We start from the raw sequence: 24,280 nt of genomic DNA on the forward strand, positions 1-24,280 counted from the left end.
GAAGGTCGATGAAGAGGACAAAGATATGACAATGGGTCGTATGAATTAATCTTTGAAGTTTCTTATTTCGCAGGTTTTTAGAACACTTATCTAATTTCGTAACCTCATCTCTTCCTAGCATTATTCGTTCTAGTAGCATATATTCCACAGTTGTGTTAGGGTAAGTTACGCATTTTATATGCTACGTGCCTTTGGGTGCACACTGCATACCACGGCTAATCTCGAACGTTATAGGTTCTTTTATTTGGAATGTAAATCAGACATCAGAGATATATTCCAATGGATATAAGGATGAGAATATATACCGTATTCTGAAACCTTCACAATTACAAACATTATATGCTTAAATTCTCAATACAAAATTATCTTCTTCTTCTAAGAAAGAGGTTAACATCTTCTTTCTTCTATGGAGTGGTTAACTTCTTCTTCTTTGGGACAATTAACTTCTTCTTCTTTCTTCTATAGAACGGTTAACTTCTTCTTCCTTTCTTCTGTAGAGCGGTTAAATACTTCTTATTTTCTTCTATGGAGTGGTTAACTTCTTCTTCTTTCTTCTGTAGAGCGGTTAACTTCATATTTTCTTCTATGGAGCTGTTAATTTCTTCTTCTTCTTCTATTCTTCTATAATATGCTTAACTACTTCTTCTATTCTTCTGTAGAAGGATCAACTACTTCCTCAATTCTTCTATAGAAGGCTTAACTACTCTTCTATTCTCCTATAGAAGGCTTATCTACTTCTTCTATTCTCCTATAGAAGGCTTATCTACTTCTTCTATTCTCCTATAGAAGGTTTATCTATTTCTTCTATTCTCCTATAGAAGGCTTATCTACTACTTCTATTTTTCCGTGGAAAGATTAACTTCTTTTCTATCAAGATTCGATTTATTTTGGGGCGACAAATCTTGATATAGCGCCACCAAGATAACGACCAGAGAACAACCAAGGATCGCTAATATAGCAGCGCTACCTTTGGTCCAGTACGACTAAAGTCAATAGCGCAACCGCAGTGTTTTGGGGCGACAAATATCAATATAGCGCCACCAAGGGGAAACAACCAAAAATCTAACGAGACGTTTCCTTCTCGCCAGAGAGACAAGACACGGATTTGAATCGGCAAAAAAAATCTGCAAAAAAAATTATCAGCTGCATGGGTTCTTTTTAGTGAATGTTATGTTTTTTGGTGTGCTGAATCTTAATATGACCTCCATTTTTTCCCAGCACGTACCGGTTTCTTGCAAAAGAAGAAAAAATAGTATTGAATCCACAATTCTCGATCAAAAAAACATAATCTTATTATCAACTAAAACACAATTAAATTTGTCATCCATGAAACACAGTTGATTGATACATGTTCAATATTCACAATGTTGACCTGTGAAACCTTCTTTTCTTCTCTTTCACAGTTCTCCTGGTACGCTTTCGTTTCTCGGTATTTCCAGTTTCCCGCTTCAGCATCCAGCAATAGTCAGACATCATAGTCACGTTCCCATCTTCCTTGGTAACGTCTCTCCATTTCCATAACATCTTGATGGAATTTTTCTCCCTGCTCTTCACTGTAGGCTCCTAAGTTTTCAGGAAAGTAGTCCACGTGTGAATGTAAAAAATGAACCTTTAAGCTCGTGTTACAGCCTTGAGCTTTAAATGCTGACAGCATTCGTTCTACAATGTTTTTGTAATCTGGATCTTTGTTATTACTCAAAAATTTGTGAACCCATTTTTAAATGAATCCCATGCTTCTCTTTCAATTTCATTCATGGAGTCTGGAAAAAAGGAATCAGACAAAAGTTTGCGTATGCCAGGTCCTACAAAAACTCCCTCCTTCAACATTGCTTCAGACAGTTTCGGGAACTTGGAGCACAGGTATTTGAAACACTCTTGGTAGAGATTTCAGAAACTGCTTCATAAGTACCAATTTTATGTGAAGAGGTGGGAGTGGAACGTTTTCACGTGGAACCAGGCTTTTACTTATGACGTTCTTTTCACCAGGAGTTAGGGCATCTTGAAGTGGCCAGTCGGTTTTTCTTCCAATGAAGATCTCGGGCTCGACTATCCCACAAGCACAGGAAGCAGGGATACTTTGTATATCCTGACTGTTGGCCCAACAACGTGGTTAGTATCTTGAAGTCTCCACAAACCATCCAGCGAAGAACTTCGTACTTGATTTTCTCAAGAATTGGAGCCAAATCTTTATAACTTTCTTCCAGATGCACCGAGTGTCCAACAGAAATTGAAGCGAATTCATTTCCATTATGCAGCAAGACTGCTTTGAGGCTTGTTTTGGAAGAGTCTATAAATAAGCACCATTGGGATGATTCGTATTCTATGTCAAATTGCCTCATGAGCCCAGGGACATCACTACATAAAACGAGATTTCCCTCTTTAGAATGAAACGATGTGAATCCTCTCTCTCTATGCCTGTACCACGAAAACGACGTTCCAGGTGATAGAAGGTTTTTATTCTTGAGTCTTGATCCCAACAATTTAGCAGCATCTATTGAAAGGCCCAAATCTCTAATAAGATAGTTTAACTCGTTCTGAGAAAAAGTAGAGGCCCCTCATCGATAGAAAAATCAGATCCACAATCTTCCTGTGCTGGTATTGCATCTTCTTCTTCTGATTCCAATCTGATATCATCCAAATTAGGGGGTGGATGTGGTATTGGTATTTCGGTGGAGTGAAGAAGTGGACGAATAGCTAAATTTAGTTTTGGGGAAGTTATTTCTTTTTTGTCTCGTTTATTGAAACCTTTAACATTGACCGAACAAATGTAGCAGTCATTACTGTGGTTCTGCTGTTCACGCCACATCATTGGGATGCCAAAACGAAAAGATTGCTTCTTACCCTTATACCACAAGCGGAGATCTTCTTTGCACCTCCTGCACACCTTATGGCGAGTCCAGGTCTTGTCTTGATCCCCAAGTTTCAGTTTGAAGTATGCGAAATAAACTTTCTTCACAAAATCACTTATGTTTCTTCGTTGATCTTTAACAGTGTATTCGCCACAAATATAACAAAAGCTGTTCGGAGAAATAACACAACCTCTTGGAGCCATATTGCGCGAAGATGAAAGAATCGTACTGGCAAGCTTGAATGCAGAACTAGTAATGATGGATAAACAAATAACCTGTACGTACAGTTACTTAATAGAACAAGTCAGGGCTTGTTTAATCTTGTTGTCACCCACACCTCCACGACAACTTTTCCCAAGAACGGAATGATTCACGTCAAGACATTATGCTTCTGTGAGCTAGCCCAAATCCCCCTCACCCACAATATCCAATCCACTATTTCCTTCTCCTCCCCCCTTACTGTCCTCCATTTTATCTTTTTTCACTCTTTATCTTTATTTTAGAAGTCATTTTTTAATAAGAAACTCTGACGTGTTGGATTTTTTAAAATATTTTCCCCGTATTCAGCGTACACAAATCTTCAAGAAACAGTTGAAATATCCTATGCAGTTTTTTGGTTGCAGACCTGTGATATCTTTAATTTGTTTTATCTAATTTTAATCACTTTCTGGCTCCTCTTATTTCATTAGTAAATTTACTTTCCGCCTTGCAGTCGCGCTGCCATCTGTTGTTGTTTCCGCCAACTGTTTCGGCCGTCCAGGCACGTAGGTACAGGATGTCAAAACTCTGATCCTGAAATATTCAGCATAAGGATAACAATGATTTCAGGGAACCGAAACTTTTCTATTCCGGATCCGAATATTGGAGAAACCGGGTAACCCAAGTCCTAGAACATTTGGTCATTCGTAATGTGTTGACTGATTTTGTTTAAACGGAATACTAGTATATGCGAGCCTTCGAAAGTTTCTAGCAGCTATGAACATATGAGATCAAAAGGATTATACTCTATACCGGGAATATTTGGAGCAAGGCCGCGCATAAAGACATAGTATGGGAGCAAGCGAGTGGAAGGAGCGAAACAGTACACGTACTGCAGTTTTGATTCTCATTTCCCGCCTCGTGGCGCTGCGTGCATTGCATGTGCAGAAACTGTTTGAATTGTTGGTTCTAATGAAACAACTTTCAATGCATATCGTGTAACGTATCTTTCACAATAACTTCATCAAATCCCTCACCATTCATTCTCGGAGATCCTGTATATGAGCCATTCCATGTGAATCAAGGTTAATTCATTTTTATTGAAAATATATCTTATTATATATGAACTTAAATGGAAAACTATGCAGAATTTGGAAATATTAATATAAACATTAGTTTCGTGGCTTTTAAATAACATATTGTTTCAAACTTATTACTTTTTATGGTAGAAATTGGATTTTATTTTTCCACTTATTTTAGCTTCATTTTCATACTAAAATTATTCCAATTTCGTTCTAATTGCCTCATTTATTGTTTCTATATCTTAAGCTCTAAAATATTCTACTTAATTCTGATACGAGCCTTAGTTTGAAGAATCAATTTATGATAATTTTCATAGCCTTTACATGTTCCATAATCCTACATGCGCATGATGTCACGGCCGTCATAAAATTTGTCACACCAGTCACAGGCAAAAAAAAGTTTATAAGAAAGTATGTAGCAATATTTTTAGAAACTAAAAGTATCTAAATGTCAAGTTAAGTTTGTTTTGTGAAAATATAATGAAATTGTTTCAGTAAACCGACATATTTCACAGAGTTTTCTGAAAGACTGAGGAAGGTCATGAAGTCGTGTCTCAGGAGTGTCACACACGTCACAAGTACAAAAATGTATTGTCTGTAGCTGAGAATTGGGATGGGGGGAGGAATATACTGCAATTAAATACCTTTCATCAAGGAAAATGAATCGATGGAGTTACATACTTGAATGTTCTGATAAAATAATTTTAAAATGAATGTAAATTTGTCTGCATGTCACACCAGACACAATGGAATTGCCCATGTGTATGTGAGGATTAGAGACACAAAAATGTCATTGCAAGTAGTAAAAGAGACCGAAACGTGTAGAAGCAGATCGATTCTTTCCTCTCCACATATCAATTTCCTACTCAAATGGAGTTTGTCGTGATTCTTGGTTTGTTCTTCAAGAATCGACATCGGGGTCTGTGGAACGAAAAAAAAAAGTGGACAAGAACATTCTTCTACCTTAAAATATCCAAGAAACCAAAAATCACAAAGAAGATAGTTCAAAGAAAGGTCTATTTACCAATGCGAGAGGTGGTGGAAAGTTTTTTTATTCTCGTCTTTTTGTAACAAAGAAGAGTTAAACCTTAGGGTAGAGTTAGTTAGATCCATAAAAAATAATTGTTTAAATACATAAGTTAGAAATTTAAATAGGAATAAAAATAATATAATAATTTTTATGATAAATTATTGTCAGATTTCGTTCCCATACACTGGGACATATTTACCTCCATTAGGGTTATCAATTGATGAATCCAAGAGCTTTATTACATAACTGTAGTTGCAGTTACATTATGATGTCTTCTGGTGTTGTACTGAGGGTTTCTTTTACATCATTTTTTGAACAATTTATTACAAATATTAAGATATTACCTATAAACTGATGACACAATCTACATCCAAGGCTACGTAATTTGATCTTGTTATTTAAGTTGTATTCTTTATAAACGTAATGCATGTGCATATGTATGATTTCTAGTGCGTTTGAGTATTGTCATTCCGTTTCAGAACAAGACACAAAACTCTCCATTTTTAAAATACAATTTGCATAAACATGTACTGCCGATAAAACAAGCAAAATTCACAAAACGTTGTAGTTGTGATGTTGAAATTTTAAAAACTACGACTATTTTTTAAGATAGTTTCTAACAAGTTTTTATAACATGTACACTTCAGGAACAGGTAAGCTCTAATTTTAAAGTTCCTCATAAAACTTTCCGAGAGTAAAGATTAAGGAAGCAACATGTATTCTGACCCAGGAGTCTGTGGAGTAAGCGAACGAAAGCAAGTCCTCTGCACAGGTATTAACTCGAGACGGCTTCACCAATGAACGAGTAAGAGAAAAGGGGATTGCATGGAGTGGGCAACGCGGCTACAGCCACTGGCCGTTTACAGCAGCTCGCGCTGCTGGGCTCCGCCTACTAGCTATCTCCCCTTCTCTACAGTTATGCGCGGCGTTGCTGCACAGACTCCAGGAACAAACTGTAATACCACAATGTATTCACGGTGGTTTTGATTGTTTTGGATAGGGTCATAATGTAGACAAAAGAACACTTTTACGTGTAGCTACTAAAAATAATATTCATTTAACGGCAGTGTCTTGCGTGTGTCAAATTATTCGACGGGTTACAATTTGATTCAAAGGATTTAAGGGGACACAGTGCCCCCTCCTCAACACCCCCCTTCTCCCGTTTATGCGTCATTACAACGCTATTGCATGTTATAATCTATGAGGTCTTAAAAAGATCGCTTCGCGGGCTTGCAGCAGACGACAATATGGGGGTGTGTTTGCAAGAACCAATCAGATCCGCGAATGAGCGAGCCCGGTTGCCACAGCTAGCTCGCTGCACCCTTCTGGAAAGGTCAGTGGCCTCTGCCTGTTGCTACCTCCGCCTGTTTGTTCGGCTGACGAGCAGACGACACGAGAGTATCGGCAACAGTGTGCGAGCGACGTCTGCTGTTAGCCCGCGAAGCGCTCTTTCTAAGGCCTCCTGCAGTATAGTTGGTTACACGGTGCAACACCGACACGTCTACTTCGTTGATTTGGTGTCAAGTAGTGTATTTAGTATCTGTACCATTTCCACTATACTCTGTCCCGGGTATCGCTGGAGCGGGCGAACGAAAACAGGTCTCTGCGCAAGTAGTGACGCGAGACAGCTCGACCAGTGAACACGCGCGAGGGAACGGGATTGCGGGAAAAACGACTGCACTTACCAACCTTGGCAGCAGCGTGTTCTGCTCCAGTTTCGCCCATTCGCTCTCTCCCCTTCTCTACTCTTGTGCGCAGCCTTGCTCCAGAGATCACCGGGATAGAGTGTACGTTCTGGAGCGGTGTAATGTATGGTGTATATTCATAGGGGTACATCTGCAATACACCTAGTGTCAAAAAGAGCAGCGAACTACACGGGGCTCTTCTGTGACCGAAACTCGTGTTGTTTCTTTTAAAAAATCACTACCACGTCAGTGCAACTCGCCCACGTGACAAGTTAATTTATCGTCAAGCACAACGCGTTTCCTTGCTTTTAGTAGGACCCCGCCCGCTGTTATGCAACCGGAAGAAGCTGCCGTGTGTGACAGTTTCCGGCGAATTCCGTTCTGGTCAGCCAGGGCTGCCTTCATTATGAGTTACCTGTACGTCGGAAACGGGCGCCAGTCTACAAACCTGTGCGAAATTCTGCTCCGGAGTATGGTCAATATCGGACGCTAATGCTGTGGCGGTAGTTGCGAACTTTGCGGGGAGATGGTGCTAGTGAGGCAACGCGGTACACGTGACAATCCTACCGCAACGAGGAAAGCTGCAACCCGCGTTGCCGAGGTGACGCCGCACTTGCCTACACCGCCCGATGCCATTTATTATCGGTCCTGCGGCTGTGCTCGCAGATATCCCCTGAGGGAACGACCCGATTCGGCGACATCTCCCGGTGAGTAAAAGAACTATAATTATATCCGTGTGCACGTTAATTGTCGAGAAATCAATATGTAATGAACCATAAATATTGCGGCGTGTGCATGAGTACATGCGTGGACTTGGTTGCAGGTTCTATCGAAACAATAGAAGCATGTTTTAGTGGTTTAATCAGCATTATGTTTTCTGTACTTTAAATTAATATTGTTAATATTTTAAACATCAAATCATCTATTTTATTTTAACTCTATTATACAGTAACGATGCAATATGTCTGTATTATAACGTGTTTGTTCGAATTTTGTTCTTTAGCGTCTCATTTCTTCCACTTTTAGCTAATCGCAAATATGAGGATGATATGATGGAATTAATGAAGGAACTCTCGCAAAGAACACATAACGCCCAGGCCGGGATTCGAACCTGGGGTCTTTTGGAGTCGTAACGCCTTTGATACAAACAGGGTCCTAGGAAGAAGGGGGCCACAGTGAGGGCCCCACCCTGAGTCAGTTGTTGGTCCATTCTGAAGTTTAGAAATCGATGTACACCTAGTGCATATGCCGAACAAAATTTTCCACAATAGTTGCACTACTTAAAAATACAATGTTGCACAAGGTTACTATTTATAAAGGATAGAAAACTTCCACAAGCTTGGAATTAGAAAACGTACCAAGCTTACGAAACAGAAACTTGTACAGGATTTTTCAGAGGAGGGATAGGGGAGAGATTGGCTGTACTCGTGTTGCAATTTAGCGTCGTTGCCTTGTAATCAAGAGGTCCCGGGTTCGATACCCGGTGGAAGCATATAGTGATTCGGATCCCAACTTAAACTGTAGGGACAGTTCCGATTAGCCTAACTGTGCATAAGGTGGACTTAAAACACACAAACAATCAATCAATCAAGCGTGTTGCAATTTTAATCTAGAAAGGTTTGGTTTGAACGTACGGGTGATCTGCCTGGGTGCAATTTCTACCTTCTCCCGTCCATTTAGCCAACTTTAACTCCCACTATCACACTCACTTTCTTTCTTCTTTTGTTTTAAAGAAATCTACACCAATGGGGGATATAACTTCCATGTTCTTACCCGAAGACACCAATGTCAGAAACTATTTTGAACATAGCATAACTAAACGTATCCAAAGTAAATATTTAGCCACTGAAATTGACATCTTCATTTGTATGTATCGATGGGGTAGTGGAAACGACGTCGCTTTGTAATCAAGGGTCCCTGGCTCGATACACAGTGGTTCGTATCCAAGTTTAAACTGTAAATCTAGTTCCGATTAGCCTTTCTGTGCATAAAGTTAACAAGGAACGAACTCAATACAGTTAATATCTGTGAAGGTTTAAATTTGAACAAGGAGTACTAAATGGTTGAGCCACAAAGGAGCAGTTTCTACGTTCCTCCACGGCCGACACCCGTGGCGTAGTGGTTAGCAGATCGCGCTACGACACCAGGGTTCCCGAGTTCGAATCACGGCCTAGGCATGGATGTGTGTGAGTGTCCATTCATCGAATTCATCATGTCATCACTCATTCCCATCTTCGCAAATTACTAAAACAATGGCCAAAAAGCGAAGTAAAATAAAGCAAATGAATCAATCGTCTGGCACCCTCTGACAAATTTCCGTTTGGCGTTATTTGTACTTCGATTACACCTGCAAGAAATGAACTTGTTGGTGCGTTAGAGCATCATGCAACAATGCCCCAGGAACCATCCACGTCTCTGGATGAATTCCTGAAAACACGAACTCTGATTGGTAGACAAAACTTACAAAAAAGACGTGTTCAATTTCTTCGTCTCGTCTACATGCGGTGGCGGCGGAAGGTATAAAACTTCCACCGGGCTACAAAACATCACGTGTCAACGTGCCTTTGAAAAAATCTGCTATTTTTATCGCTTCACGTCCGACAACTTCAAGATTTAATTGAACACGAGCTCTCAACTACTGCGTTGCAGAATTAATATTAACAATAATAATATTTTGAGAAGCATTGATTGGGCTAGAGCCGCCTATGACTACAAAATACATACGCGTAACTTTCCGAGGGCACTTCCCCCATCCCCCCAAAAGAATATCAGATTTGTAAAAATTACAAGTTAAGGGTACTTTTCTTAACCACGCGGGAGCTAAGTCAAATAATGAAGACTAACTTTTGTGATATCGGCAGGGATTCCGGGTTCGAACCCGGCCTGGACATTGATGTTCTTTGTGAGGGTTGCGTCATCAATTTCATCATATCATCACTCATTCTCATCTTCACGATTAGCCATAAGTTGCAGAATATCGAATTAAAGTAAGCCAAATCAATCAATCAATAACAGTCAAGAATGCGACTGATATTGGATGGAAAAGTTTTCGGTGCTCGTCCCCCTACGATGTTATTCCTAGAACGTTGTCTCCAGATAACCAATGTTGATCGTGGAACAATGTCTCAAGGAATCCAATGTTTTTCCTATGAGATTGTCTCAAATCAACCTATGTTGTTACTAGAACGTTGTCTCAGCGATTTCAATGTTGTCCCTAAAACTTTGCTTCAAGGCAGCCGATGTTTTATTTTCTATATACTTGTTCCTGGGCAGTCGATGTTGTTTATCATCCTTATCTCAGGGCAGCCGATGTTGTTCCTAGAGCATTGTCTCAGGGTAGCCGATGTTTCTCCTAGAACGTTCGCTTTTTCAAGGATTGTTTCTACATCTTTGTCCCAGAGCAGCCGATGTTGTTCCTAGAGCATTATCTCAGGGTAGCCGATGTTGTTCCTAGAACGTTGCCTCGTAGGAGCCGATGCTGCTCGTAGAATGTTGTCTCATGGGAGCCGATGCTGCTACTAGAACGTTGTCTCAGGGGAGCCGATGCTGCTTCTAGAATGTTGCCTCATGGGAGCCGATGCTTCTCCTAGAACGTTGTCTCATGAAAGCCGATGCTGCTCCTAGAACGTTGCCTCGTGAGAGCTGATGCTGCTCCTAGAACGTTGCCTCATGGGAGCTGATGCTGCTCCTAGAACGTTGCCTCGTCGGAGCTGATGATGCTCCTAGAACGTTGCCTCGTCGGAGCTGATGCAGCTCCTAGAACGTTGCCTCGTGGGAACTGATGCTGCTCCTAGAACGTTGCCTCATGGGAGCTGATGCTGCTCCTAGAACGTTACCTCATGGAAGCTGATGCTGCTCCTAGAATTTTGCCTCGTGGGAGCCGATGCTGCTCCTAGAATGTTGCCTAATGGGAGCCAATGCTGTTCCTAGAACGTTGTCTCATGGGAGCTGATGCTGCTCCTAGAACGTTGCCTCGTCGGAGCTGATGATGCTCCTAGAACGTTGCCTCGTCGGAGCTGATGCAGCTCCTAGAACGTTGCCTCGTGGGAACTGATGCTGCTCCTAGAACGTTGCCTCATGGGAGCTGATGCTGCTCCTAGAACGTTACCTCATGGAAGCTGATGCTGCTCCTAGAATGTTGCCTCGTGGGAGCCGATGCTGCTCCTAGAATGTTGCCTCGTGGGAGCCGATGCTGCTCCTAGAATGTTGCCTAATGGGAGCCAATGCTGCTTCTAGAACGTTGCCTCATGGGAGCTGATGCTGCTCCTAGAACGTTGCCTCATGAGAGCTGATGCTGCTCCTAGAACGTTGCCTTGTGGGAGCTGATGCTGCTCCTAGAACGTTGCCTCATGGAACCCGATGCTGCTCCTAGAATGTTGTCTCGTGGGAGCCGATTCTGCTCCTAGAACGTTGTCTAGTGGGAGCTGATGCTGCTCCTAGAACGTTGCCTCATGGGAACTGATGCTGCTCCTAGAACGTTACCTCATGGAAGCTGATGCTGCTCCTAGAACGTTTTCTCAGAACAGCCGATGCTGTTCCTAGAACGTTGTGTCAAGGGAACTGATGTTGTTCCCAATACGTTGTTTCAAAGAAACCGATGTTGCTTCAACAATGTTGTCTCAAAATAGCCTAGAATTGTCTTAGTGGGACCTATGTTGTTCCTAGAACGTTGTCTCCGGAGAGCCGTTGACGATCCTAGAAAGTTCCAGTGCCAGACTCCCTCATACAAGTTACCAAGAGTTCCGTAATCTTCTTTTCGTTTTTCTCACTACCACTCTACCTGGGGTGACATTGACGTCGAAGCAATGAACTACGATAACTAAAATGTGATACTGCACCGCCGCTAATATCTACATTTTTTTTATGGTTGATTCATAACTTTCAGTGTGAAACTACAATCTGCTTACAGCAACCAAGAGAGTGAAGATGTGAGTTAATCTATCAACTTTACAATTTGGACTATTTTCGATAACAATTTTAAATTTACAAAAGGAATCTCTCGATTGTCTTACATAATATTACTATGTATGAGAAGAATATATTTCTAGAATGAAACTTTCTGCCAGTCCAGTGGGATGTACATGAATTTCCCAGCAAATTGTGCATGAATGCTTTCATTAAGGGGTAGGTTTTTACGTATGCTGGTACGGAAATTGCCAGCAGCTTGTTTGGAGTTTTTTGATTCTTGAAACTCTCATTGCGTAAAAGAGAGAGAATGAACATGACGAAGGACAATTTGCTTTGTAATACTTATGCATCAAATGTCCAGAAGTTTCGTATGGTGAGAATCTGACGATGAATGAGAACAACAACAAGCTACAAACTTCCTCTCTTAGACAAGCTTATCCTTTAAGCATAGGAAGAAGTACATTCAATGCTGAATCTTTGTAGAGAATGATTGCGCCAAATTATCAATCTGCACCTAATTATTCTATTTTAATTGTTTTATGTCTGTTTCTACCTCTTGTGTTAATTGCGAAGATTAGAATTAATAGCGAACTGATGAATAATTGGAGGAAAGTAATGATAGGTGCATAGGGATCGAACCTGGGACCTCTGGCATCGCAGTACATGACGCTTATCACTCCCCACGGAGGCACGCACCTAATTATTATTTCCACAATATCCATTCAGTAACATTTGAAGCAATTTGCATCAGCGCTTCAAGTGGAAGACGTTAGCTGGGGGAATGTTTGGCAGTGCCTTGGGGTTAGCTGAGAGATGTTTGTGATTTAGCATGGCGACAATGAGACAGCTCGGAGGACGCTTTGCGAAAATATTCCAACCTTTTTTATCTATTTATCTACTCCATGCTCAAATAGACTTATGGAAACTAGACTCGCGGTTGAAAGTGAGATTCGAACTACTGATCAAATTCTCTCCTCCAGGAATCGAAACCTGACCCCTCGATTATAAAGTGACAGAATTATCCACTGTCAATAGAAAAGCTTGTATTTTGCATGAAATGTGATTGATTGTACACTCACTGACTCATAAACGAACAACCCATATCTCTGAACCTAGATAGCTGGAAGTTAAGGGGTGTCTTCCTTTTTGACGTAAGTACTCACTTTAGAAAGGATTTTCCGAAATTCAACCCCTTAAGAGCGAAAGGTGTGCTAAACTTTTTTTTAAAAAAAATTGCACATTTACAGCCCAACCCCATGGACCTTGAAACCAGAAAGTTTAAGAATATGTTCCTCTTATGACGTAAGCAACGAATTAGAAGGGATTTTCCGAAATTCAATGCACAAGGATGCAAGAATGGACAGTATCGATGACAGAGAGATTGACAATAGTTTTTGAAGAGAAGAATGGAAAAGATACCGATTATAACTTTACATGTTTTATATATATATATCTGCTACGGTTCGATAAAAATGAATGTTAGAAAAATATTTAGGAACAAAACAAATTGACTTAGTAGATACCATTCCAAACTTTGGGGGTCACGGGTTCGAATCCCAATGCGGGCATGGATGTTTATCTTTTTCCCAATGAGAATACAGAGAATTAGTGAAAATTGAGGAAATAGTGACAAAGACGGGGTATACTACCGCTTGGTTCTTTTTTTATTTTTATTTGTTTTTTTATTATTTTATTTAGAAAAAGGTTGGTACAGGATCTGACTACCACGCGGAAGATCCGGGTTCGAATCCCGGGACAGATGATCTGTACCATTTTTCCAGTCATTTCCTTGTTTCTGCGCGGCTCTTAGGCCCACCCAGCGTCGTAAATGGGTACCTGGGGGCAACCCTGGAGGGTAAAGCCGGCCAGGCGTGATGCTGATCACATCATCCTAACTATGACCGAGATCAAGAATATGTGGAGCTCTAAAGCTCCATATTACCCTATATGCCTTCATGGCATGTATGCACACGCACAGGTGTACCTTTATCTTTCGTTGATTGACCACCCAAGCCACCCTGGGTGCAAGGAACCATAGATGTGTATCTTCGTGCGCTGAGGCATGGTTAGGAGGACATCAGCTTCAATATACCGCAGACACTGGGCGGTCATCCTGTCCGATGACGTCATCAACTTAATTCGAGGGAGTATCACTTAAAATTAAGTGTCCCATTGAAGACTGGAAGAGTTGCCAAGACAATTTTGTCCGTACCGTCGAGTTTCAGGGCTTGTTCAGAAGTCCTTGCTCGTAGGGACAAGTGCGACAATTTCTTAATAACCGAAAGATTTTCTCGTGACAAACAAGCCAGAAGTTGATCATATTGACAGCTGAACTCGGAAATTCGGATTTACTAATAAAAGTGTGGTAAATATGTTCCGATTTTAAACGTTGGTCATATTTAACCCGTTAAACCCGAGTGTAAAGCATGGCTGTAATGATTTCCCGCGCACGGAAATTTTGGGAAGATCGTGTTGCCAAAGAAGAGGAGGAGGGGGTAATTTATGCCCCCGGAGAGCTGAGGCGATGGAGTAGCTTTGGCAGCAGTCGGAAGTCGCTTCAAGAAACTCCAGTTTGGTCGAATATCTACTGCACTAGTAAGTATGATTCATCCGGCTTCATAGCGATCTCATATTGTGCTGAGGCGTGTTCTTGCCTGTGGGTGTGTACCTTTGTTGTGATTCTTTTTTTTATCAAACTTTATGTTCGTCTTGTACAGTAACGGACACTTCTAGTTTGAAACTATCTCATTGTGCTCCAATGGACTAGTTGCAACCCAGAAATATCCGTGGCTGTATTATAGTCAGGAGGATTACAATATTTTCCTCGAGTTTTATGTTAGTATTGCTTTCCCTGTCTTTGTCTTCCTTGATCTGTCTTTACATCTGTCTCACTCGCTTTCTCTATCTCCCTGGCTCGATCTTTCTCTTTCTCTCTATCTCTCTCTCTCTCTCACACACACACACACCCACACACACCCCCACACACACCCGCACACTCTCTCTATTCGTCTCTACCGCTCCCTATCTCTCTCTCTCTATCCATCTCTCGGTCTTTCTGTCTTTCTATTTGTCACTCTCTCTCTCTTTCTCTCTCTCTCTCTCTCGCTTTCTCTCTCTCTCTCACTATATATACGATTTCTTTCTCACACTCTCTCTATTCATCTCTACCGCTCTCTCTATCACTCACTCACTTTCTCTCTGTTCTCCCTCCCTCTCCTCCATCTCCTCTCCCCTCTCTGTCTCATCCATCCTCTCCCCTCTCACCCCTCTATCTCATCCCTCTCTTTCTATTCATCTCTATCACTCTCTCTCTCTCTCTCCTTCTTCTCCTTCTTCCCTCCCTCTATCATTATGCATCTCTCTAGTTTTCAGTTTCTCTGGTTAAACATGAGTCATATTGTAATCAAGGGGTCCTGGGTTCGATACCCGGTGGAGGCACATAGTGGTTCGGACCCCACTTTAAACTGTAGGTCCAGTCCCGATTAGCCTTACTGTGCATAAAGTGGACTTAAAACACCAAATCAATCAATAAATCAATCAAAACATGAGGCATAAATAAGAACCAATTGAAATAGTTTTTTTTCTTTTTTTTCCCACAGTGAGCCTTGTAGTGGATTCTACATTTTATTCTGAAATGTTTCGTAAAAACGACACATGTTTGGCTCAAACCAAAATCTTTGAGATCCGTGACACACGCTTGATAAAGTTCTAGAAACATTATTATTAAAAATAGTAGTAGTAGCATGGTTATTGCAGGCCAATGTGTTTAAGCCAAGCATCTATAATTTTAAATTTAGTTTCTAGTAGCTGCGTCTTATTAGATGGCCACAAAGATAATTTTGGGAACCTAGGACAAATTTTATTTCGGAGAACCCTAGCTTGTCGTACGTGTAGTTTTGCTAATTTATACAGACGACTCCTTAATACCATTCAATCCTTTGCAACGGTTGTAATTCCATTGATGAGCATGATAGCTCAAACTATAAATTGAATTTCGTTCGAGGGTACGAAATTTAGTGGAAGAAAACTTACAGTTTTATTCGTGGTAGGAAAAAATTCCATACAAAATGCTGTTAAATTAATTGTTTTGTTCCACAATAATTGTCAAATACAACGTCCATTTATCATTAATAAATATCTAAAAATATTGTACATTTAAACCCTACATTTTGGAAATGTTATTATTTTTTAAATGTTTAAAATTTATATCATGTGTATGGTCTTCGGTGTTGTAAAATTGTGTTGTTTATGGAAGAAAAATTGGCTAGTCATTTTAAGATTTGGAGATATCTTTAGACGCTCGACAGACACATGCTTATTCGAGAAAGCTATTTGGTTTATTTTTATGAATAATTTGCTTAAAATAGTATATTTTATGCACTTTTCGTAAATTTTGTATGCGGATATCTTTATTTTTGTGTCATAAGACCAGTTGAGACAATACAGAATTATTAACATTTAGATAGTCTGTCCTAAGAATAATTATCGGCAATTCTATCGATACTTTGACGACGTTATCAGTCGTTTAATCTGTACCTCTCCATATTTCTAATTAACATAAGAAATGAGACCTATACTCTCTATTGATTAGAAGTTGGATGATAGCAGACAATGGTTTTCCAGCATGCATGAATGAAAATATTATAATGTGCTAGGAAATCTTTCGAAGACAGAGTAGATGATTAATTAGAGAGAATTTTCAAAACTAATAAGTATAAAGAATATTTAGAGAAGGAAAATCTTAATTATGGACTATGATACTACTGAAACAAAAATTTTAACAGTCATCAATAATAAGTCTGATACTTACATACTGTCCTGTACTGCAACATGTTGGATATGAGCCACGACATTAGATTGGATAAGCCACTTGAAGCAGAGCCTTGATTCTCTTTAACGAAAACTTACTACGACGTATGTTATCTTAAATACAGAATTACTCCCGTGAAAGCTTTGTGTTGAATCGCGGTTTGGATGTAGTTCCATAGCTACTGTTATTGTTATCAACAATGTACAACGTTATAATTGCTGAATATTATTATCAGACAAAATCCGCAAAGAGTAAATAATGAGTGTGTAGCGTATCGAAAAAATAAAGAAAACCAACATGCTGATGTTAAAAGTTATTTTAAATTTTAATTTTACTATTACGTACTGAAGAAATGTTTATATTAATTGAGAATTTAATCTATTTCGCTAGAAATCTCTTCCTTTGCATTATTTATAGATGGAATACTTTTATGCAGTCCATGTACGGAATTATTGAACTTGTTCTACGTGCAGTGGGATCCACGAGTATTACCGTGCAAATTGTCTATGACTATTTTCATTAATTTTTCTCTTACATCCTATGTATTTTAAGCGATGGATTATTGTGTATGCTGGTGCAGAAGTTGTCAATAGCTTGTTTTGAGTTTTCTTTTAATTCTTGAAGCTCTTATTGGGTCAAATAAAGTGCACGAACATGGTGATGGACAATTTTCACGTTAATACTCATGGATTCCACTGTAAATAGGCAAATGAGAGGCCCAAAACTCCTATTAGAATATATTTAATACTTGTACTTAAGCCGCTTGAAACGCTGTTGTCAGATTCTGTAATTGACAAACCCAGACATAAGTTTCAGAGAAGAAAGGATATTCTACTGCTCTATATTATAAGAAAGGAATATCAAGTATTTCCTTTGAGTTATAACATATTGAAGTAAAGAACATTTCACCATGTACCAGTAATAAAATATTTAAAAGAAGAGGCTAAATTTTTACTCTTCATGAATGATAGCTAATGTTAATGTTTTATGTTTAACATGCTTAGGTTTTGTGCCTCCCTTGCGGCGTGGTAATGTCGTCGCCTGGCAATCAAGGGCTTTCGGATTCGATGCCCGGTGGAGGCTGACATCACACTATATTAATCCACCAGTCCCGATTAACTCATCTGTACATAAATTAGACCAAAAACAACAAAACTCAAAATGTTCAGGTTTCAAACTTGAAATTAAATTAGATGAAAACCTTTTCCTAACTTAAGAATGTCTGAATTTCTACCTTCATATTTCTATCACTCCCGCTCCTGATATTTACCTGACTGCAAAGCCTTGGAAACTAGATCTTGACGCTGGCTCTAATTTGAAAACAAAACCTAGGCAAATAGGCGTTCCCAGAGCATTTTTCGGGGCTGTCACGCAAAACCGGTACGTCTGGCAACCCTGATGCAAATTCTACACGCAATGACAATAATAGAAAACGCAGAATCTAAGATTATGTAATTTCCGCTAATATCTAAGAGAATATTCGCTGCAATGCTCTTGCTAAACACCTAAAATTCACTGACCACTGAAACAATGTAGACATAACACAGATTGCCAAATTCCTGACACGCCACTGCGCCTATGTATGGTTATAGAAGTTCTGCATGCACCTGAGGTTCTAATCGAGACAGGTTCAACACCGTCACTGTGGGTGCTATTCTAGGCTAATCGGGACTAGACCTACAGTTTATAGTGGTATCAGTAACACAATTTGCCTCCACCGCGTATCGAATCTTGAAGTCAGTTGGAATCAATATTAAGCCATAGTTTAGGAATTAGAATGAATGTGCTGTCAAAAAACTAAATTTGAATGTATTTTTCTGTATCTCGGCTCTTTGTCACCGTATGTGACCGAGTTGTTAGATTAAAAAAACAAAACAATGGATTCTTGCAACGCATCCGGCAGCAAGTCCTTGTCTCAAGGCCACAGTGACGTCACGGTAAGCACGTCGGAACAGATGGTGTTCTCGTAGCATGCCTGTCGTCTCATGTGAAATGGATATCGCAGGCATGCCCTTGCACACTAAATTGTTAAATACACATGTGCAAAATAAACACACTCAATTGCAGCTGATAACAGTTTCGTTGAATAGAAAATCGATGGAAGGTTTCAATAGCTAGAGATTTCTTTCACAAGGGGGCGCCTCCTACACCGAATTTAGTGTCCCCAATTTCTTTGCTCGGGATAAATGTTTTTCTTCAAATTGTAAGTTACATTTTCTTTATAGCACTTTTTCTTTGTGTGTTAAGCAAACTTTGAATAAGTTTTGTTTATAAAGCACACTGAGAATAAACAGTGTTTGGCTTTATTAGTTGGTAAATTTGCTGTTAACTTTTCTTTCTTGAAGCTTTCGTGGCGGCGAATGATTAAGAGGTTTGATCGGGATATGATGATTTCCGAGCATTCGAGAGCCAACGTCACTCATCTTCAAGAAGAAGAAGATGAGAGTGACGAGCTTTCGAGAGCTAATCCCGAAAGCTCGGAATCCTATCCGGAAATCACCTGCTTGATGTCCAGAGAAAGCCTCTTACTAACTTTTCTTTGCTTATGCATATGCTTGTGTGTGAGCATGAAATGAAAAGTAGTGAATTTCAGATACAAAAATTGGTATGTTAAAATTGAGGGGTCTAGTGAGAGAGGGAGCTATGCCACAAATCTTGAAAATTTTATTTTTTGCCATTTTCAGTCTTCTCCTACCATCTGTCATCTATCATGTGAACTACAACCATGTGGTATAGCTCCCGCTTGTTCTGCAGCAGATTTTCTGAGTTCTTGAATACGTCCTCATCAGCATTTTGAGCGAGAGAAGGAGCTATGCCACTTACTGATGGTGTCTGCAATAAGAGTGGCAGAGGTTGTGTTGCAGTAACCGGTGCCAGATTTAATATCAGCCCTGAAGTTAAAAGATCTAATGGCAATAATGCCTTATATTCCTCCAGTTTCTCATGGTGTTTACCAAAAACTAAAATCCACAGAAACAATGGACAGTGAAGATACTCCAGAAAATATATGAAGTTTTCTTCATATAGTTCATATGTAACCCTGTGAACGTGATTTACACTCAGGCAAAAGTATTTAAGCCTTGTCCAAAGTCTTTGATGTGCTAGATTGATTTTTCCACAGGGGTATACTACAACAATATACCATACATGTTCATCATAAATGGTATTTATATTGAAATTCATATTTTTCCTTTTGAATAATTTACCTAACAAAATGTTCAGAAAAAAAATTAGCCTTTGTTATACAAATTATGACTCAACGCAATGCTTTAGAAAACTCAATTTATTTCCATTTCTTGTCAAAGTGGCATAGCTCCCTCTCTCACTAGACCCCTCAATTAGTTTCTACATATTTTATAGGGACACGAATACATTAATTAACATTTCGAACTTTCGGTAAACGATACAAGTATGAAACGAAATTTATTCACATCACTGTATTATTCGCGTTAGTAGGTCGAAAGCATTTCAGACAATGTAACGGCACAGAAAAGTACATAATTTTACGATTTTCAATAAACTTAAACACGTAACTCCTAAAAGCCTAATGCTTATTTACAGTGGCGTGACCAGGATTTTCTAAAGGAGAGGCTTGCGTAAACGTTTTTTATAGTCAGCCCTTATTTTGCCGTATTTTCGTGCCTTTGGCGTACTTTTTTTTATGTAAAAAACTGGTACAAATCGGGAGGTTATGGCCTCCACCAACCTCCTTCGGGAACGCCACTGTTTATTTACCACAAAGCAGATTTTCCTTCTACCACGCTGGCCTTGTTTACTCAAATCATCCTTCTGGCTGTGCAAAGATAAAAGCTCACACACTGTCTCTCAAAACGCGTCAGCATGAGAGTAGATAGCACGCATGGCAAATAACAAGCTGCGGTGAAAATCGTTCTGGAGTTCATCTTCCGTTGATCTTCTTTGCCTGTAAGTAGTAGTTTTAATTCTCAACCATCGATTTGTATTGTTTTCGTTCCTGCATACTAGCGACTCGCTGAACAAAGGGTCATAAACTGCATCTAATCAAAGACAAACATGTTGACGTAAGCGAGCATATCTCATTGGCACAGTCTGCAAGCAATAGAGCTTGCGAGGCTTGGTGCGTTATGTCATCTGTTGAATATAATCTGAGGAACAGGTAAGTGCATGAAGCAGCATATAGCTTAAATAGAAATAACTGTCACAGTTTCTTGTCAGCGCATTATCTTTGTCTTACTCTTGTTAACTATCTCTGGTAATTGTATATTTGTATGTAACGAATTGTAAATACAATAACTTGTGTATGCTTTACCTTACCTATTGCTTTCAACAAGAAATAAGAGCAAATTAAATCCAACTATTTGTGAATATTTCTGAATTGATATTGATGTGGTAAATTTTACTTCGATTTTCTGCCACTTTTGGCTAATTGCGAAGATAAAGGATGAAAGGACACTCACAAACAACATCCATGGCCAGGTCGTGATTCGAACGAAAACTTCTAACGGTTGAGGCTTATAATAATACGTTATTCATGCATGACAAAATGGAAAATATTTACAACTTAGATTTGCATTTATAAAGTAAGTTAAAAATGTTATCTGCATGATAAAGCTTGGTGCATTATCTCTGCGTTGTACGGACTTTTGTTGTTATCTTTAGTACTTAAGTAAATTACTATCTTCTGTTACACTAGTAGAGACAGAAAAGATTTTGCTGAAGCTTACTCAAGCTTATCGGCGTATCCAGCGGGGAAGCAAGTTTGTTGCACTTGCTTCCCTCTGAAAAACAAGTGGTGGAAATTTAATTTTGTTCATAGTGCTTCTTACGTTGGAAAGTAAAGTAAATGTTATTTCTTCTTCATGTAAATCAAAGCATTGCCACAATTTCGAAATATAACTTGCTCTTCCTTTCGTTTCTTCGTACGGCTGCAAACTGTTGATTTCGTCTTAATATCTAATAGAGGGTAACCAGAGTGTGTCCAATAATTCCATTGACTGTTCAGTAAGGGACGGTTTGCTTAAACCATTGGGATAGTGGCGCAATGTTTGTATGGTTTAACATGGAGATAATGAAAAGGTTTGAAGAGTGCTTGCAGGATATTTTCGTGGCTGGAGGTAGGAATGGGCGTGCATATAGCACCGTGCCATGAAGGCACATTTAGGGTACGTGGGAGTAGGATCCCACACATTCTCGATCTCGGCCATTTTGGATGTGATCAACACCACGCTCCAGCAGCCTTTACGCCCAGGTACCCATTGATTTCAGGTTGGGGATCCCCAGGTAGCCGCAGAGTCAGTCACCTTAGGTTAACCACCCCGGGAATTAGTGTTGCCCACGAGACGAGACGAGACGAGACTTTGGTCTGTCCCGTCCCGTCTCGTGAAAATGCTGTCTCGTCTCGTGTCTCGTCTCGAAAATATTCGTTTGTCCCGTCTCGTGTCCCATCTCGAAGGGTTCTGTCTCGTCTCGTCTCGTCCCGTCTCGTTTTGTCTCGTCTCGTCTCGTAAAAGTGATCCGGGATATCATGCCAACAAAAGTCAAAAGTAGCAGAAACACGAAATATTTTTCCAGAAAGTGGGATAAAGCTCCAAATATTTTACCCATTGCGTGGTGAGAATAAATAAGGTTCGTTAATCATGAGGACATTAATATTAAAAATGCAGTTTGTTGGTTACTGATTGCTAGGTATCTTATGAAATCTACCATGTGTTTTTCTCGCTTCCATACAACTGTCTATACACCGTACATAAGTGAGTGCTCTTTTTCATTACTGCTATACCTTTTGGAAGTCTTCAAATGTTTTTCACTAGACCTTCTTTCTTTCTGAATGTCGAACTTCCATGCACTATGAAAATTTACATTTTTTCTTCAAATTCTAAGCTTGGCGCGGGGAGCAACAAAAAAGTTTTTAAATGTGTAGTACGAACACAAAAGACTATTTAAAATTTCAATACTTAGCCTAGTATATTACAAATAGAAAGCATTTATTGTTCTTAATATTGTTAAACATCTTCTATGACATAAGTTTCAAAAAGTGTTTCTTTGTGATATTGTGCTGTTTCTTATGCTCAGCTTATGACGCACATACTTCTTTGTTTTCCCTTTAGCCTCTAAGTCCGGTACCACCACCGTTTGATCTAATTTATCCTTCGGTAGCCACGCATCTAGAAATGTCGGGGAAGGTGTCCTAGCCAAGTGTTCAGAAATAATAATAATAATAACATTAACGACAACAATTAAGCAAATGTTTAAATTAATACATTAATATAATTCATAGGTCTATTCACTTGAATATGTAAATTAATTAATTCTATTATTGTTATTACATGAAATGTTACACAGATGGTAGAATAATAGTAATATAACAGCACGAATATTAGCTAATATCTAGCTTACGTGTAGTTAAGATCGCCAAAATTTGCATAAAAACAGCTGTCCTGGCAAGAAAATTAATGTCAAAAAAGGTGATAAATTGAATATTTGTTGAATAACAAAAAAGGATGTTACATCCAGTTGACGAAAAATAAAGTTCCTGATTAATATTTTATGCTTATTATTATAAGTAGTAGTGTACATCATAAATCTTCATTGATACTGTCATTCAAAGCCGCATGATCCCAATGGAATCTTCTTTTCTAGTAAGTTCGGCAGGAATAAGTAACCCTCGATTATGCTAAACAAATATATTTTCTTGTTTAGCTAGAGCAAGGCCCCAGGAGGATGAAAGAAGCCGTTCCTGCAAAAGTGTATGTTTCACGAAGCGAAGAAACGTGACAAAACCACCACGTATGGAAGGCAAACCTGCATTTAGTTCATATCGCATATTTACAGAGCCGTGCCTCCTGAAGTTATAAAAATCCCAACTTGAATGATTCTTTTAGACATGCTATAGTTGAAAAAAATATGTTTAGATGCACCAAAAGTGCATCATTATCAGATTATGCATATAACGTGTTATTGGAATCAACATATTTGTGTAAATTGGGTGCCTCCCTGATGGCGTAGTAATAAAGTTGAGGTCTTGTAATGAACGGTCCTTGCGTTCGATACCCAATGGAGTCAAAAAGTGGATCGGATCGCACTTTAAACTGTAGATCGGTTCGTGATTTAGCTATTTGTGAATCAAGTGGACTTAAAAATAAAAAAAAATATCAACCTTAAGAATATTAGAAACCACTAATTCACCCGCAGGTAAGTCAAATTTCACATATCCGTCTTCATCCTCGTTCATAGACTTCCTGCAATACCTTCTGAATGTGTGTTGCATCCTACCAGGTGCAAGAAATGTGCAGAGTTATTCTTTTCCTGTACTGCGTTATTTCTTTTCATAACAGTAAAGCTAAATTCTCGTTTTATCTGAACTTTTAAAAAATGTGCAAAATACGTCTCTATCTTTAAACAACCACCCTTTCTCATGTATCTGTAAAATAATCCCACTCTTGTCTCAGAAAACCTTTTCCCACGATGAAATGAGGGAACAACTATCAAGTCTCAACAATTATAATTTTTTGCTTAAATTTCCTATCATTTATACAAACAGTAGAACATATCACGTCCTTTGGTGCAACACTGTCAACAGCTAATGTTACTTTCCTCGTCCTAATCAATTTACTTCCAACCAGTGACGGCGCCAGGGAAATGTGACTGGGAGGTGGCGGAAGGCTGGCAACAAAATATTGTAAGGGGGCAGTCACATTAACACGCCCGAAAACACTACACATATATATACGTATATAATA

At 39.4% G+C, this 24,280-nt stretch overlaps 1 protein-coding gene across 2 annotated transcripts in view; it reads left to right on the top strand.

The window, feature by feature from the left end:
• The first annotated feature begins 7,234 nt into the window (after positions 1-7,234).
• The window catches only part of LOC145992066 (uncharacterized), a 31,832-nt gene continuing 14,786 nt past the window's right edge, over positions 7,235-24,280 (top strand). Inside the window, exon 1 of one of the 2 annotated variants that reach the window (XM_083128232.1) lies at positions 7,235-7,551. In XM_083128232.1, the coding sequence (XP_082984358.1) occupies positions 7,371-7,551 (181 nt within the window). In that variant the 5' untranslated portion in view covers positions 7,235-7,370. Of the gene's footprint in view, positions 7,552-13,978; positions 14,348-24,280 lie in introns of those variants that run through there. The other variant, XM_083128233.1, reaches the window with a different exon arrangement.

This window comes from Lepisma saccharinum, chromosome 9 (assembly GCF_977018435.1).
Source record: "Lepisma saccharinum chromosome 9, izLepSacc3.1, whole genome shotgun sequence".
Classification (NCBI taxonomy): domain Eukaryota; kingdom Metazoa; phylum Arthropoda; class Insecta; order Zygentoma; family Lepismatidae; genus Lepisma; species Lepisma saccharinum.